Raw genomic sequence first — 18,871 nt, 5'->3', positions numbered from 1 at the left:
AGACAGGAAAGGGCTTTTCTGGATGGGGTGAAAAGTTATTTATTGGAGAGGGAGGGGGAGGAGCAGGCAGGAGGAAGAGGAGGAGCGGGAGGAAGAAGAGAGGGAGAGGAAATGAAGGGAGAGGAGATGAAGGGTGAGAGCAGAAAGGAGAGGAGATGGAGAGGAAGAGGGGAAGGAGGAAGAGGAAGGAGCGGAGATGAAAGACGATCCTGGAAGAGTCCTGGCCCCTTCCTCCAAGCTTTGCACAGCCAGTCACGTCCGGAAAGTCCAAGAGTGTGAAGAGGCCAGCGTTTCTGACAGGACGTGTCGGAACTCCTCTGGCCTCCGGAGTCCCCAAGTTCTCGGATGGGCCCTAGTCTTCCCGCCACGCCCCGCGGATGATGCCTCCGCCCTGCCCTGCCTGGTCGGGGTGGGGGTGGGGGACGGAAACTCTCAGGGCAAAATCTTGGCACCCTGGTCTGGCGACACCAGGACTCACTGAAGAGTGCATTTTGGGGGGTGGGGTGGGGTGGAGAAAAGGGTCTTGGGCAGTGGGGTCTTGGCACCCCCTAGCGGCGGCCTCTTCTGAATAGCGCAGGGAGGCTACCGCGCATCCCTGCAGGTTTTGGGGGTTCCGTTTTGGCATCCTCGCTCGACATCCCAGCATCCTCGTTGAGCCCTCAGCTACCTCATAGGTCACTCTCCACATCATCGCGGAGGCACCCTCAGCCTCGCTTCCTCCCTATCCTCTCCACCACCTATGCTAGTGCCCCCCTCCTCTCAATGCCAGAGGCAATTGGTGCGCGCCATGCCCAGCTCTCCACGTGAGCAGCAGGCCAGCAGGTCGTGCACCCGAGACGTGCTGGGCATCCGCTGCGGCAATACAGCCCCCGCCGCTGCGCTTCTCCTCTGTGGTAGGCGCCAAGGCCACTGGAAGGAGCGGATAGATGCTTCTGGTGGAGTGGATGAGTTTTAGACGGGCGCTTTGGTATCATTTAACATCGGGCCCAGTTGGCCAGCTCCACTTGCTGGCTGGAGCAGATTTCCCTAGGTTTAGGGGGTGTGGGGTCCTTTGGAGCACTCACTGGCTCAGTCCACGCCCCTCGAGCCCCGCAGTCTCGCCGCCCCACAGCAGACACACTTTTTTGCTTTGTGGGTTTATTTTAAAAGCACATGAGGTGTAGGCCAATAGACTTATGATTTCTATATACCAGACGTTCTAACTGCCCAACCCTCCAATGTCTCCCATCCAAAGCCAACAAGAAAATACGGTCGGGTTTTGGCAGCAGAGCCGCGCCTAAGGAGATGCAGGGAGATTTGAAAGAGAAAAAGTGTGAAGCGAGGCGGGACAGAATCCTCAGAAGTTCACAAGCACTACCCTTCTCCAAAGCCAGAAATCTCACGGTTACGCCCACAAAAAAAAAAAAAAGTCACCCTGTGGTCCCCTTTCGGGTCCGCGGGCGCCGGGGCAAAGGCACAGAGAAGGAGCTGTGCAGGTGGGCGCTCTCTCCTCGACGCGCTGCCGCTCTCCTTCTCATACAGCAAGAAATCTAGTTTGCTCAGATATTTACAGAGTAAAAATGACAGTATCTGGCTGTCCCGGGACGCCCATGCAATCTGTTAGTAATTTAGCGGGATGGGAATTTCCTTACTCCCGCCTGCCAGTGGAAGCGCTTTTCCAAATTTCCACAGCGGGGGAAGCCTGCGATTTTACATAATGACTTCAGCATGCAAGGCGTCTCGGCACCCCTCCCCCGCCGCTGGTACCCCCAGCTCCTCATTAAAGGGGAGAGTAGCTCTCTCAGGACACCCTCGAGAAGCTGCTGCCGTCCGGGCTTGGCGCCTTCGCCCATCGCCCCCTGGCAAGCCCTTTCCTTCCCATTTCGTCCCCGCCAGTCCCTAAGTCCCCACTCTCCCCATGAGCCCTTTCCCTCTTAGTCTCCCCTCACCACCCTTCGCGCCCCATCTTTTCGCTTGAACACCCTTGCCCACCTCCGGGTGCCTCTGCGCACCTCTGGAAGCCCCTTCCAGTCCCTCGGGTCCTCATTACCCCCTGCTGGGTCCCTTCCCTCCCTGGGCGGCCGACTGGTCCACCCCGGGGTACCCCTATCCAAACCAGGGCGCCCCGCTTGCCCAGTGAACTGCAGCCGCTGCGCACGGAGGGCGGCGCTCCGCGACTTGTCCCCCGGGCCCCGCGCCGGCTCGGGAGGGCAGGGGCGTGATGTCACTGCAGGGAGGGGGCGCGGGAGCGGCCGGGCGGGCGGGAGCCGGGGGAGGTGTTTTCCAGCTTTAAAAAGGCAGAAGGCAGAGCCCGGCCCTGCGTCAGAGTGAGACCGAGAGGCTCCTAACTGGGCGGCAGAGTCGCCGCGCCGATCCGAGCGCCTTGGACACCGGCTCCCCGGCGCGGCACACACCTCCGACCCCGCGGCGAGTCCCCAGCCGCAGGCAGGCCTGCCACGCGTGCACACCCCCCGCATGCCACCTCCCCACGGCGCGCGGCGCTGAGCCCGGCCCCGCGCGTGTCGGCGAGGAAGAGGTCCCGACTAGGGGAGCCGGCCCGGAGCTGCTCGCCCCGCCAGCTCCCGCTCCTCCTCCTGCTGCTCGCCGCTGCCGCGACCGCCGCGTGGATGCCAAGTACCAGCTTTCCAGTCCCTTCCAAGTTTCCACTCGGCCCTTCGGCCGCAGTCTGCGGGAGCGGAGAAACTTTGCGGCCCGCGCCGCCCGCCGGCGGCACCATGAAGGCGGCCGAGGAAGGTAAGCCCCGCACCCGGTCCTTCGCCCCCCGCGTGCCCTGGCCCTCCGCGCCCGCTCGCCGCGCCCCGCGCCCATCTCTAGCCCTCCTCCGGGGCCAGGCTGCCGGGGCCGGTCTGCGCGTCCAGGGAGGGGCGCGGGCGTCCGGCCGGACAGCGTGGCACACACTGTGAAGGGTGTCCCCCTGGTGTTTCCCCGGCGCAGCCCAGATTTCTAGCGCGCTTTCTTGCCAATAGGTGTCTCCTCTTCTCTAGCGCCGAGAACTCAAACTTGGCTTTGGCTGGGGTCGCAGAGATCCCAGCTGGGGAAACTTGATTCACACCGGTGAGAGTTAAGGATGGGGCAGGGAAGGACCGTCAGAACCGGGGAAAAAAAAAAACCACCCTAGCATGAAGTGAGGCTACTTTGGAGAGCAGACATGGACCTGCTTCAACCTCGGGAAGGCAAGACCACCCGTTAGGGTGAAGAGCAAACCCATGACATGAACTTTGAGGGTCTTGCACCCTCTCAAATGGGTCAGGTCGTAGGTGCCTCTCACTAAGTAAGGGTTTAGCCGGCTGGCCCCAAGTGGTCCAGGCTTCTAGATGCTTCTCAAGCTTGTGGCCAAATGTTGTATTCCGACAAGAGTTCTACCTTAGAAAAATGCCTTGGGAAAGATCGAAGAAGATCTGCCAGATTTCAAGCTGCTTCTTCCAGGTGAAGAATATATGCTGGGATCTGCCCTGACCTGGGAGGGCCAGAAGGATGACATGGCCCGGACCCCCTGTCCCTTTGTGTCCCTTCAAAGGAACCAGTACAATAACTTTTACAACATGTAGGCTCCTGCAGGTGTCTTTGGAACACCCTTTAAAGGGTGCCTGGCTTTTCAGCAGGGGATTAAGATAACCTGACCTGTGGACAATGGAACCTGGGAGTCATGTCTCCCCATTCCTTCTTGGCTCCGAAGGTGTTATTTAAAATTACTGAACGCAAGCTGGACCCTTGCTAGGGCTGGGGCACTCCTATTTACAAGGGCAGCCATCCTTTCCACAGGCACTTGGAAGGAAACATTAGCTTCCTGTGAGACTCTGATGCGTGTCAGGCAGGGGCAACAGTTCCCAGAGAGTCAGCCCTGGACACCTTGCTTATCTTCAAACTCAAGCCTCATGAATTCAGCACAAACTGATTTAAATTTTCAGAGCTCAACATCCTGGGTAGAGAGTATTGTGTGAACTTTGAACCAAAGGGGGCAGGCATGGCTTGTATCACGACATCGCCTTCAATTTTAAAGAGGCCCAAATGTCGCCTAGGATGTCTCAGTGTTCACAGGAGGAGCTCTTGCTAAAAGGAAAGTTAGCAGTGTGTCTGTTGTGGTTTGGGTTGTGAGTTTCTTGACACTTACTTCCATATACATTCGTCACTTTTTTTTTTTTTAAAGGCGTTTAAAGCCTACATTTCCTCAATTGTAGAGCTACTGTTCCATTGCTTGGTAAGAAACCTTCCCTTCTAAGGTGACTTCATGGCTCACCCTTGTAGTCCTAGGTGTAATCTCAGCACCCGAGAAACTAAAACAGGGGATTGCCGTGAGTTTGAAGCTAGCCTGGGCAACAAAGCAAGGACCAGGTGGGCCTTGGGCTACAGTATAAGACCTCGTGTCAACAAAGCAAAACACACAAAGGGAGGAGTATACGAAAGGAAAAGCCATTGTGTGTATGTGTGTGTGTGTGGGGGGGGGGGGGGTGTTCATTTCTTGTGTAACCTGCCTAGAGAAGGAAGTTTGAAAATGTCCCTGCTGAAGCAGTGGGTTGGAAGCAATGATGCCCTTTGATCAAATCATATTGGTCGTTGTGTTGTGTAGAAAGAATGTGTATGTACCCGGACTAACCAGAAACTGCGATCCAGTCCCGAAAGAGGCAAACCCATACAGGCGAAGGGAAATGCATGCAGCAGGTCAGTGTTGGTCATTGCTGAGGGCCATGGTGAAACAAATACCCTGTTCTGGAGCAGGCCTTGACCTGGGCACTAGCTGCTCCCTAAAGATCTTCCCATTCCAGCTGGATGGAAGCTCACCAGGCCCAGCCATTTCTGAAGGCCTTGTTGCTCTGCTCCGAAGAACTCCAAGGAACACAAGCCTGTAGGTAGCCACCGCGTCAGAGTTGCCTCACACAATGCCCCACGGGCTCTCCGGAGCTGAACAAAGCTGGCCCTGTTCTCCAGCCATTTAGCTTCATGGCATTGTTTCCTAATCCAGATTAGAAAATGCTGCGGCCTTGTACCCTGCTTCATCACACCCAGCGCTAGGGCTGGCCCATTAACATCTTGCAGACTTGGGAGGAAGTGGTCCAAGCTAAACACTTCTATCAAAACTGGAGTATCTGCCGAACTGGCAAACCAAGCTTCATACCATATAGAGGATAGGCAAGGGGGCTGGCAGACGCACACGGGAGCATATTTCACAAGTAATGTGTTGACTGACTCCTGTGTTAGTGAGCAGACAAGGAGGGAGCCAGACCAGCCCCTGAGAGAAAGGCCCAGTGGGCTTCCTCCCTGTGGTCCCAGCATCTGGGGGCATGTGGGCAGGAGAAGCCAGGTGCTTTGCAACTTTAGCAAAAAGTTTTATTCAAAATTGGACAAGAAGGGCTGTTAGGTGTGTGTCACTGGGGAAAAGGTGGCTGAAGGGAGATCGAGGTTTCTCCACAGAAACCAGAACTTCCATTTCCCCGAAGGTCAGCAGAAAAAGCAAACTAAAACAAAACAACGCTCCAACATGCATCTCAAAGTGAGAACTATTATTAGAAACTAAATCAGGCCAGACTGAACTATAGTTTATCACGGGAGAAAACCAGCCATTGAAACAGGGTCCTAGGAGAAGTGGCAGCCCACGTGAGGCCCAAGTTAGCCTCCGGAAAAAGCTATCCCCCAGGGCCCAGGGCTGCAGGGCAAGAGGACACAGAGGACACTTCCATCTGGAGGCAGATACGGACGCAGACCTCCCTCCTCCTTTCCTTCCTGCCTCCCTCTCGGGTTCTGAGACTGGCCTCTCCTGCCCTAGCCACCATTTTCCTGGTATTCCAGATGTTGGTTCATGTGGTGCCAAGACACCACGAAAGTTCGAACAAAAAGCTGGGAGAAACAGGAAAAGATGGATGGGGCTCCGCAGGCCCAGCCCTTTCCTTCTGATTGCGGTGTGCACTGCACTGTCTGAGTGGGTAACGCCCAGCACCCACTCAGCCTTTGGGAGCTTTGAAGTCACCCCCTACTAGAACATGAGTGTGTAGAGTGTCTTAGGTGCTGAAAGATTGAGGTCGTTGGTGCACGAAAACAGGATCTGCTTTGAGTGAGGTGACCACCATGGGTAAACTTGAATGGTGTGTAAGCAGCTGTGTTCTGGGACTTGACCTGAATAGAGGAGAGCACAACCCTCAGGAACCCCCACCCCCATTTCCCTGTCACTTTCAGGTAATTTCTTTAGTAAAAGCGGGTCTAGAAAATGTTAATCACCACCCCCTACCCCCCCACCCCCCGCCGCGCGCAGCGTTTACTGTTGGAAGTTGCAAAACTCTGAGGTGGGCTCTGGGATGCCTCCCTGCAGGTGGTTCTTTGCCGCCAATCATTCTGCTCAAGACGCAACCTGGAGGAAGCCCTAGATAGATCAGGAGAGGCCATGTTTTGAAACTTTATATATATATTTTTCTTTTTCCTTTCTTTTCGAACTTTTGAACTAATCCAGTAGCCTTGGTCTTTTTCCTGGTGCAGGGAAACAGCAAGACCCAGGGCACCTCCTTCGGCTGTGGACTGCGCACCACGCTGAACAGGAACCAGGGGACCAGCTGCGAGGCCCGGCGGCGGGTCCAGGACGCAGCTCCAGCCCCGCCGGCCCTGCGCTCGGGTCCGGAACAACCGCACAGCCCGGCCTAGGCTGTTGCGCTCGCCTTGCGGTGGCCGGCTGTGCCGAGGTTGGGGCGCAGACGCCGGGGCTGCTTGAGGGGGACTGAGTTTCTGCGGGGAGAGGGTGTCCTACGGGAGACCGAGGTCCCAAGGGGAGGCGGGGACCCGGAGGAGCTGCGCGGGATCCTGCTGCGACCAGGCATCCCGTTGAGGGGCGGGGATGTCCCTCGGACCGCGCGGTCCTGCGGGCGCGAGTGGAGCCCAGGCTGCGCTCGGGCTCGCGCGCGGAGTTTATTTAAAACTCGGAAGCCGGCGGCCGCGAGCAGCTTGTTTATGTAAACCCGGAAACACCCGGGGGGACAGGGGCGGGACCGGGGCGGGAGGCCGGGGAGGGGACAGGGGAGGGGACAGGAGGCGGGGGCCGCGTCACGCCGGGGACGCGCGCGAGCGCCGGGCGCACCAGTGCCGCGCGACCCCGACATGACGGGGCTGGAGCAGGACCCGGAGTTCGACTTCGATTTCCTCTTCGAGTTCGATCAGAGCGGCGGGGGCGCCGCGGCCGCAGGTGGGTCCGGCGGGGGGCGGCGGGCGCCTGCACCCCGCCGTGGGCCTGAGTTTGCTGAGGTCGCCGGTGCCCGCCCCAACCTGGCACCAGCCGGGACCCCGGGCCGCCGCCCTGTGCGGCCAGGAGCGTCACAGACCAAGTTGCTGCCGGCCGCGAGGAGGCGGGAGGCCACCTGTGGGGCGAGCCTGCCACGCTCACCCGCCGGGGCACTTCCTGGCATCGGAGCACCCGGCCCCGGGAGAGGGCTCACCCCTCCTTCCAGGAGGCCCTTACCCGCGGGGAGGCTGTGTCCGGCGCAGGACTTGGACCTCGTAGTCCGGGGACAGATGGTCAGCGGCGCTGCCAGAGGGCGGTCGGAAGCCGCCCTTTCTGAGAGCCCGGCTGCTACCGCTGGGCCCCGGGGACCCGGAGCCAGGAGGCCCGGTCCTGTGCTGACCGCCACCGCAGCTCCCTCAGCAGGAAGGCTCTACCACTTGGGTTTTCAGTCCACACCTCAGCAACAGAACCTGTCTTTCATTTTCTCTTCTCTCTGTCGAAAGTAAAGCTTTCAGCTAGGCCAACAATCAATGTGCTGTTTCCCCAAACTTATTCTCCTAAACCATGACAGCCCGTGTCTTGTTCCAGCCCCCCTCCTAGTAGTTTGGCTCTTGTCTCCATCTGACTTTCTGTTCCAAGTTGCACACAGCCCCCAGACAGCGTTCTGTGCTTTCCTTGGGATCTGCATTCCAGACGTGGGGACGGAACAGACAGGACACTTGTAGCGCACCTCTGAAATGAGCGTGTCGTGCTTCCGTAACATCCACTACCCCTTTTTAAAAAGTTCAACATCTTGTTCGCCTTTGAAGATGAGTGCTCTGACTCGGCTGTCACCACCCAGCAACTATCATCTGCCCCCAACCCCAACACACACCCCAAACCTTTTCTGATAGGTTTGTTTTCTTCTTCCAAGGCCCAGGTTACAGGCTGTGGGGTGAGTGGCATCCAAGGCAGGCAGAATCTGAAGAAAGGCAACTGCTGGGAAGAGATCCGGGGCTGGAAGTGGAGACCCTTGATCTCTCTTGGCCGTGTTGCTTTGGGGAAGTTAGATTTGGTGCTGTGGCAGTGCACGGGGCATTCTTGAGCTCTCTCCAGAACGCTCAAGCTCTAGGTTAGAGCTTACTCCTGACCTCTTCTTAGGGTGTCCATGCTGGATTTGCATGAGTGTGGGTCACCATGGCTCTATGGCTCCCCTGCGATGTCCTCAGCTCCTGTCTCTTTAGGGATGAAGTCATGGGGTTGAGCGTAGCCTTCCTGGGCTCCCCAAGCTGCCTGCTGTTTGGGTAAGGCTTCACTGCCTTCCAGTGACGCCCTTGTTGGCTCTGAATAGACAACTGGCTACAGACCCAACAACAGGAACAGGGGCAAGGCTCCAGAACCTCATGGTGGCCTGTGGACTGCTTGGGGGACGAGTATCCTGCTGGCTGTTATCATACTTTTTTACCTCAAGGGAGGATGCAAACTTGGTAGTCATTTCCACAGACCTGGGCTGAGAATCTTTGAGGGCACGGGTGTGTGCGTACTTGCTTGGGCAGACGGTTAGTGGATCTGAGCACGACCAGCAACTCCCCCCACGCCAGGATCTTTGACTCATAAGTGGACACAGCAGCTTTTCACTTGTGTCTTTCCATGTTGGGACCCATAATGCCAAAGTTAAGAGCCATCCAGGACCATTCAGGAAGGAACACAGGATGACAGTTTCAGCTGTGATCCATGAAGAAGACCCTGAGTAGAGGCTTTGGTGAGCCCCAGGCTCCCTTCTGGCCTGGGAAGCAGGTGGCTCCTTGAACTCTGAGTGGCAGGTGGGTTTAGGTCACATCCTCCCCTCGTGCATGTGAGGGAGCCCTTGCTTTTGATGTTTTTTTTTTCTCTGAAGTAGAGTGAAAAGGTGAAGTCTTGTGTCTCACGACAGCTCAGGCTAGATGTGGCCATCACAATACAGTGCCCCTGGAACAGGGTGCTCCCTAGAGCTGCACAGAGGTGCAGGGATGTGCCTGGGATGTCCCTGTGAATCCCCGTGGGTCACGGCCTCAGTGAAGCCTGTCTCTTTAGGGATAAAGTCATGGGGTTCAGCGTAGCCTTCCTGGGCTCCCCAAGCTGCCTGCTGTTTGGGTAAGGCTTCACTGCAAGGTGCTTGCAGCTTGCAGGTCACAGGTCACTGGAGAGAGCTCTGGGCAAGGGAGGCCACACTGGGAAGAACTCTTTCTCCCTTTTACAGCGTTGAGAGAAGGTGCTGGAAGGCATTCTACATGTACAATATATGTTACATTTCTCTGTGTGTGTGACACACACACACACACACACACACACACACACGTGTAAGAAAGAGAGAGAAAGAATGGGAAGAGAGAGTCTGACTTGGGCTTTTCTCTCTTATTACCAATATCATAATTGCATTTTATTAATTATCCAATTACATTATTTATACTACACAGTCGTATGGAGTTACTAAATGCTCCAGTCCCTACTGGAAGGTAGAAAGAGCTTCATATCACCTGGAATGGGTCTAAACTTAGGTTCAGTAATGAGTAAACAATTCTGAGATCAACTGCAAAATAGCATTTGAGTTTTATATATCATACTGAGCAACGAATTCACGTGTTTTTTTTTTTAAAGGACATGGCTACCCCAGAACAAGGGGACACAGCCCCCCCACCCACCCATAGAGGGCAGGCTGGGCTGCAATGGGCCTAGGCAAGTCCACATTGTTGCTCCCATCAGGTACCCATCCTGTCAGTCCTTACAGGACTCTTTGGAGGGAAGGATTGTGCCTGGTGCTTTATTTCAAAGTGCTCAGCAGGGGCCAGAGGTAGACATACAATAGCCACTTGTGAGGAGGGGAGAGGAGAGGAGAGGAGAGGAGAGGAGAGGAGAGGAGAGGAGAGGAGAGGAGAGGAGAGGAGAGGAGAGGAGAGGAGAGGAGAGGAGAGGAGAGGAGAGGAGAGGAGAGAGCATTTCAAAGTAAGCAGCCTAGGGCAGAACAGGACTTCCGAGCAATACTGCCTTCCAGTATCAGGCACCTTCTGTCTCCACCCTGCCAACCAGTGGGCCAGCCTCAGCTTTTGGGGAGCAGGCAGGGCCACAGACTCCCTTCTGGGGCTCAGGAAATAGCTGCTTTGCTTGTCAGCTGGGAGGCGGGTGTGCCGCTTCCCGCCCCAGGGCTCCTGTTTTGTAAGTTATTTTGGCCTGGCCGCTTAGCTCTGTCTCCGTGGCAACTCAAGAGGAAACTGGCCAAGGCCCTGGGCCCAGACAGCTCTGCCCACCGGCTTCAGGCTTAAACAGTGTCCAGTGGAAAGGGGGCTTTGCTGCCATGGGATTTGGAAGAGCTGTTATTCTTAAGTGTTTTCTGCTGAGGAGAGGAACTTCTCCTTTGCAGCAGGATGCAGGGGAGCCCATGTGGGTCTGTCAGTCCCCACCATAGGAATCCATGGGAGGAGAAGTGGGCCTTGACCCAGGAGAGCCCTGAGGATGCTAGGGCTTGATGTTTTTGGAAAAGGACTTCAGTCTTTGCTGGGAGCAGCCTCACTGCGTTCAAGTCCTATAGCTGTTTTTCTCAACGGCAAACTTGCCCATGTGAGCAGGATATGTTAGCTCTGTAGCAGGTTTTCAAAGGAAGGCCCGGCTATGCCGGAGCACCTTGGAAAACAGAACAAGTGAAAGCCACGTTTTAGTCCGCACCTGAGGGAATGCTGGAGGTCTTCGAGGAACCATGTGGACCCAGGCTGGACACAGGCCCCTTGAGCATGCTGTGGTGAGCTTATTTGTGGATCATTGGGTGACATTTTCTGTTGCTTCAGCGAGCCCAGCTCTCTGCCCTGTAAATCTCCCTTCGGCACATCGTTGCGATGACAGTGCTTCAGAACCTGCCGCTGTCTGTCACTTCACAGGACTGACCCCGTCGTCCAGGCTGTCCTCACTAGGTAGCACCATCCAAGGTGCTAAGTAAACGGCAAGGACTAGGCTACCCCGTACTGTTCTGTTTCCTCTTGTCTCCTCCCTAAGTGTGGAAACTTGCAGCCTCTCCCGTGCCCTGCAGGCTCTCTTGCGTGTAGAAAGGACCAGGGTGGGCCGGCATCTGGAGCACAGGACCTGGCTGGCAGGCTCTCGCCGGTTCTATTTCTAGCGTCAAGTCCTGCAGCGCATGCAGCCCTGGGCAAGGCTAAAGGGGTGTTCCTTAAAATGAAAGGTGAACGTTGGCTGCGATGGATGGGTCGTGCTCTGTGCTTGTGAGCCGTGAGTTCTGGGGGTGGCTATGAGAGCCACGCTTATGGGACAGCATCACGTACGTGTGGTGTGGCAGACACACAGCATTGCCTTCACTCGCTTCGGACAAAAATGCCACATGCTCTGAACCGGAGCACCTACAGAGAGATTTCACAGCAGGTGCCATAGGTCGCCTGGTGGGAAGGAAACAGGCATTCTCCTGTAGCATGTCTTTAAAGGAGATAGAGCAGGTAACTGCCATGGAGTGCACTATTCAGAAGTAATGCGTTGGTACGGCTGAAGTAAATTCTCCCGCAGAAGCAGGATGTTTTGGTCAGTACTGGCTTGTTGGTTTGCCGGGGCTGGTAGGAGGTGGCCAGCCCCGAGAACTCTGGGTTTGCCCAGCGTTGCCGGGACCCCCGTCACGTCCATGTGGAGTTCTGCATGCAGCAGGGTGATTGACAGAAGTGAGCAAGGACCTGGCGATCTGTGGCACCTGCAGAGGATGGCCATGCCTTCATTACATTTTATTACATAATAGAGAGGATGCTGTGAGAGGTCTTTGCTTTCGATTATGCTTTTCTTACTGGGGTGTCCTGCACCTCAGTTTAGTGACCCATTCAGCAAAAGCCAGGCTGCCAGGCACAGCAGCGTCTGATGTTACATAATCGGTCCTGACATCTCAGGGTTGGTAAGGAAATTACTGGGAAGCTTGGTGTCCTTACGGCCGCTCTAGAGCAACCCCTGTGAATAGGTGGAAGTCAGTGCAGGTGGAGGGCTAACCCTGCCCCACAGGCCCCGGCTTTGTAGCAAGAGGAAGCTGAACTCAGCCACCCGCCATGGAGTCAGTGGGCACGTTGACTCCAGAGGATTAAGAGAGGCAGACACGCCTCTCACAGACAGGCATTTGAGCTTTCATTCTGGAGACTGACCGAGGAAACCCATGTGTAGGTTAGTTGGTTTTATTTTTAACATGTTTTTGAGAAAGGCACTCGTGTAGCCCCAGGCCAGTTTCTAACTCACCATGTAGCCAAAAGAGCTTCTAATTCATGATCCTCCTGCCTCCACCTCCTGAGTGCTGGCCTCACAGGTGTGTCTGGTTTATGTGTTGCTAGGCATTGAACCCAAGGCTTCGCTAATGCCCGTCAAGTACTTACTTACTGAACCATATTCTAACTCTGTTCTGTTTCTTAATTAGTGTTTTATGGATTTTTCTTTGCCCTGTTGATTCCTATTTTATTAAACATTTTGGTTTAAGTGAAGGCCCCTCCTGTAATGTCCTTGGGCCCATGTGCCATGTTCCACAACTTCCTCTTCCTCTGCATCTGGGCCCAGAATGAGAAAAGCTCCTTCTTCCTCCTTCTCGGGGCCTTAGAAAACCTATTGCTAAGTCAGCCCCAAGGAGACGAGGAGAGATTTGCCATATCATCTGCCCTCTGCCTGCCGCCCAGCCTTTTCTTCTGGAATCTTCCAGTTCCGCAGGCAGCTGGAGCCCTGGCCTCAACACTGCAGGGGTGTCAAGGCAGGACTGAGGAGAGCCCAGGACTTACTTTGCTTGTTGCTAGGAGTTTCTAGAGAACTCTTCAAATTTTCCTTCCCACCAAAAGAAGGTGGTCAGCTGCAGGGCCAGCCCTGGCCTGGAGTTCACAGGATTCTTTCATTTGGGAGACAGAGAACACAGGAGTCAGGTCCTGCCCAGTTGCAGGTAGGCCTCCTTCGGGGCCTGGCAGCTCAGGGCAGTGGAGGGCTGGTCTGGGTCTTCAGACCACACCTCTCTGTGGAGAACTGGGCAGGCACTGGGCTCAGCTTGCCCAGGGTGTGAACAGCTGCTCTGATGCCAGTGTTTCCCATTAGCCTGAGTCTCATACTTCTTTGTCTTCCGGAGTTGGGTTCCGTGAAGACGAAAGATTTATTTATTTTATGTGTGAGTATTTTGCCTACGTGTATAGATATGCACCACATGTGTGTCTGGCACCTACGGAGGTCAGAAGAGGGCATTAGATCCCCTGGAACTAGAGTTACAGGTGGTTGTGAACCACCATGTGAGTGCTGGGAATTGAACCCAGGTCTTCTGCAAGAGCAGCACATATTCCTAACCACCAAGCCATCTTTCCAGTGTTGAAAGCCAGTTCCTTTCTGTTATTCCAGTAACATAACTGGCAGGCTTCCCACAGTGCAGAGAGCTCCAGACACATGTGGCAGCGTAAGGTTGGCAGGACTGGACTCGACAAGCAGATCAGCTGCCTGCTCAGGGCTGGGACCCGTGAAGCCATCCCACCTGGGTGCTGTCTGGGCAGGCAGTCCATGGCACCCACGTGGGTATGGTTGCCGCCGTTCTCAGGCTGTGTACCTCAAGCACCTCTGTTCAGAGGTGGTGCCTCTGGCAGAAGCTTGCCTGGCCACACTGCTCCACACACCTGCTGCAGGCTGTGCGCTGGGATTTGGACCCTTCTGGAACCCTGGTGGTAGCAAGGCTCAGAAGGCTGGGGAGCGGAGCACAGATGACCTCATCCTCAAGGCCCTTTGAGCGATGAGCAGGGAGGGTCATGAAGGTCTCGCCTGTCTGTGGGTGGCAGTGAGTCTGTGATTTCTAAAGATGACCAGAAGGGGCCTGGCTGAATGTGAACAAAGTGATGACCACTAGAGAAACTTCCTGAAGGGGGCATGTTTCAGAGGATGTAAATACATCAGGGAGCACCGAGCCAGAAATCCAAGTTCAGAGCTGAGGCCGAATCTAGAGAAGCAAATCGTTCTTTCAACTTGTAACTGACTGTAAGACCCCAACGCTGGTAAAGGTATTGTTTAAATCAGTTACTGAAACTCCTACCCTGTTAATCTAGCATTTCCTCCTCCCTTTTACCAGTATTCTAATTAGCAATGACACGGTGACATTTTGGGGTTCCCCGGACCTTACACTCCTGGCTTTGGTTGACTCGTTAAGACCTGAATTCTTATCTGAAGATGGGCAGATCCTGGCCACACCTCCTTAGCTGTGGAACATTGAGTGTGCTTTTCCCCAGAAAGTTCTAGATTGGAAAGTGCTGCACCAGCAGAGGGAGATGTCTATAGCAGCGTCTTTCCATGTGTCTACCACCTGTCTGGGACAGCAAAGCACAGGATGCACAGAGAATCTCCTTCCTCCCTCTGCCTCCTCCTCTTCCTCCCTCCTTGCCTCCCTTCTCCTTTTGCCAAGATGAATCTTTAGACAGCCTCTGGCCATAGCAGGAGAGAAGACAGCTTCTGGACATAGGTGTCTGTTAGTGCTGCTCCCACATGGGGTCCCTGGTAACCTGCTCCAGACTTCTCTGCTGGTCACCTCACAGAGGAGCCGGAACATCTGTTTCACCGACCAGCCTTTGGTCTTTAGGCTTGATTTTTCCCACTTGAACTTGTTCATCCCTCTACCAACTGGGCTCTTTGGGGCTAGTGTTCTTTCTCATTATGTGCTATGGACAGTCTGTACCCCGCCCCCCCATCAGTCTTCCCCACGGCTGCACTTGGGGTACTGCGGGTGGCCTGCCTCTGTCCAAGGCTTCAAGGCACAGCTGGACATGGAGGCTTACTGACAGTGAACAGCTCTGCACTTTTGTTCAGTGCTCACGGAGACAGCATGAGCTTAGGAACTCAGCAAAGGCCTTCTCTAAGACCCGGATGACACCAATGACCAGTCCTGTCTCCTCAGAAGTGTTGTCTTCTCTAGAAAGTGGCTTTGGAGTAGTTTAGAACACTGTCATTTTCTGTGTTAGGCTCCAGCTTCCCAAGCTACGGCATTCAGACCGGGCCATGGTGCTTTTGTGCGACAAGGACCCTCCAACCATGGCATTGGCCGGAAGGCCCACCCCACACGAATGCAGCAGCTTCCTGCTTCGGGTTGCTTCTGATTCCTCTGGCTGTCCCTTGTTCCTCTTTGTCCCAGCTCTAGCCTTTCCAGAGGGCCACTGTGACTCAGGAATTAATCACTGCCTCTCAGTGGATTCTGGCCTGGGACCCTTGTCTGCCTCATAAAGAGGCTGCTGTGTTACCAGAGGGATGGTGAGCTACCTTGGTGGTAGAAGACTGAAGTAAGCAATAGTGGAAACTTTCTATCCTACCTGAGGCCTGGCCCGCTCCTCCTTGAAAATTTCCCGAGGTTTGGCTGGTGCTCTGAGACCCCAGCCTTCCTGGAGTTTTCCCTTCTTGGTTTCTGAGCCAGGGATCAACAGAGAATGTCCTTGAGCACACTGTCGCCCAGCGGGGCACCGGAGCCTGGTGTGGAGCGAGGATTTCCTTGGGCTGATTTCCATTATTCAGAGACCTGGAGATGCTTGTCTCCAGACACACGTGAATGGCTCTGGGATGCTGAGAACCATTTCTGACGAGAAATCCAGAAGCAGGGCTTTCCTGTTAATTGTAATAATGATTTTTTAAAAAGTGTTTATCAAGATATAAATAGCACATAATGATTCTGAGATCCAGTTGTGCCTTAGAATCATCTGTTTTGTTTTAGAAGTTCTGGAAGGTAGATTTCTAGGTACTAGCCAGGCTCAGGGAGCCATAGAGCAACTTCAGCATTCACATTTTCATCCATCCTTCTGGGTGTGCTCTTTGCTTCCGAGTATACGGGCTGCTTGATAGTTATTTGCCAATAAAAACCTGTTTAAATGCCTGGTTCCCTGTGTCTAAAGCATATACCTCCTTTGACCTATACATCTGTCATTACCCCTCCCTCCTTTCATAACCTATCCAGCCACTGTCCGTCCTTCTGTCCATTATGTGCCACACATGCACCCATCTGTCCACCCATGAAATGAAATGAACACCTGGCTCGGAACTCAAACTCCTCCTGCCTTGCTCAGCCTCTGAAATGCTAGAATTACGGAAGCGCCTCACTGTGTCTGGCTCTGCAGACAGCCATGAACCAGTAGGCTAGAGCATGGCTTCTACCGGTCAGAGGGATGGATAGATAAAAGTGCATGTTAGCTTGTGATGTATGCTGGAGAGAGGGAGCAGGGCCTGGGAGGGGAGAGGAGGTGGGGGGGGGGACAAATTGGAGACGATAGGTCAGCTATTGGATTAGAATATGAAATCATTACAGTGTCTGGGGAATGCAGAGTTGACACAGAGAGGACAGTAAGGGACAGCTGTCTGGCATTTGGTGGGGGGACATCTGGCTGAGGAAGGCTGTTGTGCTGGAATCGAGTGAGGTCTGAAGTTAAGCAGGAGGCCTTGGAGGCCTTGGGGCAGCCTGACCTCTGGACACTTCCGGAGGCTACTCCTGGGGCCTGGAGTCCTCAGGGGATGGCTCCAGGTCTTGGCTTCACTGTCTTTGTGAGTATGTACTTCTGACTCACTGGCCTCATCTTTTCTCTTCTTTTCTTCCAGAACACTACAGTTATGCATCCCCTAGCATCGCCTCAACTCTGCCCCTTCCCACACCACACACCTCCTTACCAGCACCATGCCATGACCTCCAGACATCCACCCCGGGCATCTCAGCTGTTCCTTCAGCAAATCATCCCTCGAGTTATGGAGGGGCTGTGGACAGTGGGCCCTCAGGGTACTTTCTGTCCTCTGGAAACACCCGGCCCAATGGGGCCCCGACTCTGGAGAGTCCTCGAATTGAGATCACTTCCTACCTGGGCCTCCACCATGGCAGCAGCCAGTTTTTCCACGACGTGGAGGTAGAAGATGTTCTTCCCAGCTGCAAGCGGTCACCATCCACAGCCACCCTGCACCTGCCCAGCCTGGAAGCCTACAGAGACCCCTCCTGCCTGAGCCCAGCCAGCAGCCTGTCCTCAAGGAGCTGTAACTCTGAGGCCTCCTCTTATGAGTCCAACTACTCGTACCCATATGCATCCCCCCAGACCTCTCCATGGCAGTCCCCCTGCGTGTCTCCCAAGACCACGGACCCAGAGGAGGGCTTTCCCCGAGGCCTGGGTGCCTGTCACCTTCTGGGATCTCCAAGGCACTCCCCATCCACATCTCCCCGTGCAAGTGTCACCGAGGAGAGCTGGCTCGGAGCACGTGGCTCCCGGCCCACGTCCCCTTGCAACAAGCGCAAGTACAGTCTCAATGGCCGGCAGCCCTCCTGCTCACCTCACCACTCACCCACACCGTCCCCGCATGGCTCCCCTCGGGTCAGTGTGACCGAAGACACCTGGCTCGGTAACACCACCCAGTACACCAGCTCCGCCATCGTGGCAGCCATCAACGCCCTGACCACTGACAGCACTCTGGACCTGGGCGATGGCGTCCCTATCAAGTCTCGGAAGACGGCCCTGGAGCATGCACCCTCAGTGGCCCTCAAGGTAGAGCCAGCTGGGGAAGACCTGGGCACCACTCCGCCCACCTCCGACTTCCCACCCGAGGAGTTCGCCTTCCAGCACCTTCGGAAGGGTGCCTTTTGCGAGCAGTATCTGTCCGTGCCGCAGGCCCCATACCAGTGGGCGAAGCCCAAGTCTCTGTCCCCTACGTCATACATGAGGTGAGCAGTCTGGGGTCGAGCTGTGTTTGGGGGCCGTACAGTGGGGATGTCACTGGGGCAGAGACGTGCACCGCCCTGGCTTCTCTCTGGAGATAGCGGTATGCTGGTACACGTGGCACTGTCACCACCCGCTCTGTTTCTTCTGGTGTCAGCTTCCTCCATGCCGCCTCTGTCTGACAGTTCCTTTTCTAAGGACGCCTCCAACCAGATTAGGGGACCCCAGGAGTGTTGCTTCACAGACGCTAATTTTTTGGAGGTCGTGTTCACAGGTGCCAGGGGTCAGGGTTGCAGCCCATGGATTCTGGGGCTGTTGCAGTTCTGCTCAGGGTGAGGTGCCTCACACATCACAGTTGTGTTTTTTCAATAAGCCCGGGGAGGCAGCCATCCTCCTGTGTGTTCTGCCTGCTGGGTACCCACTTCCTCTCTCTGCCTTAATTGCTCTCGCCGTGCTGGGGCAGATGTGGAGCCCTCAGCTCCACAGTCCCCCAGAGCCGCCAGCTCACCAGTGTTCCACCACCAGCACAGCCAGCGCCTCCCAGGAGACCGGTACATGCTTGCTGGCAGTCTGCTAACAGGGAGCCCGAGCATGTTACAAAACTCGGGTCTTAAGTTGTTGGCTTTTCTTTCTAACAGGATGCAGGGCTGCTTGCGATTTCCCGGGCCCATTTCACCGGCTCTGTGCTTTTATCTGTCCCTAAGCAGCCTTCCCGACAGGTGTGCCACTTGGGACGCCTGGCAGGCTGCTTTCTGCTCCAGGGTTTTTACAGGAGGCGTGAAAACATCTCCTCGGGCCGCTGAAAGCACATGTGCCATCAGGGTCTGGCCTGCTTCTGTGAACTGAGGCACCTCTGATCCAGGGACCCACCCCGTAGCATGGGCTGTCTAAGACCTGGTACTTCTCCTTTGCCTCCTTCCCATCCCTTTCTCCTCAGGGCAGACTCGTGCCCACTTTGGGCATGACCACCTGATATTTGGTACCCTGCTCTCTAGAATTCAGCTGGTTTTTT

At 55.3% G+C, this 18,871-nt stretch overlaps 1 protein-coding gene across 4 annotated transcripts in view; it reads left to right on the top strand.

Moving 5' to 3' along the window:
* The first annotated feature begins 2,186 nt into the window (after positions 1 to 2,186).
* Nfatc1 (nuclear factor of activated T cells 1) overlaps positions 2,187 to 18,871 on the top strand; it is a 113,595-nt gene continuing 96,910 nt past the window's right edge. Inside the window, exons 1-2 of one of the 4 annotated variants that reach the window (XM_006973876.4) lie at positions 2,187 to 2,733; positions 16,763 to 17,864. In XM_006973876.4, coding sequence (XP_006973938.1) covers positions 2,607 to 2,733; positions 16,763 to 17,864 — 1,229 coding nt within the window. In that variant the 5' untranslated portion in view covers positions 2,187 to 2,606. Of the gene's footprint in view, positions 2,734 to 7,010; positions 7,163 to 16,762; positions 17,865 to 18,871 lie in introns of those variants that run through there. The other 3 variants (XM_006973878.4, XM_006973877.4, XM_076555571.1) reach the window with 3 other exon arrangements.

This window comes from Peromyscus maniculatus, chromosome 19, assembly GCF_049852395.1.
Source record: "Peromyscus maniculatus bairdii isolate BWxNUB_F1_BW_parent chromosome 19, HU_Pman_BW_mat_3.1, whole genome shotgun sequence".
Classification (NCBI taxonomy): Eukaryota; Metazoa; Chordata; class Mammalia; order Rodentia; family Cricetidae; genus Peromyscus; species Peromyscus maniculatus.
Note: the sequence above shows the minus strand (reverse complement) of the source record. Positions and strands in the feature narration are given on the sequence as shown.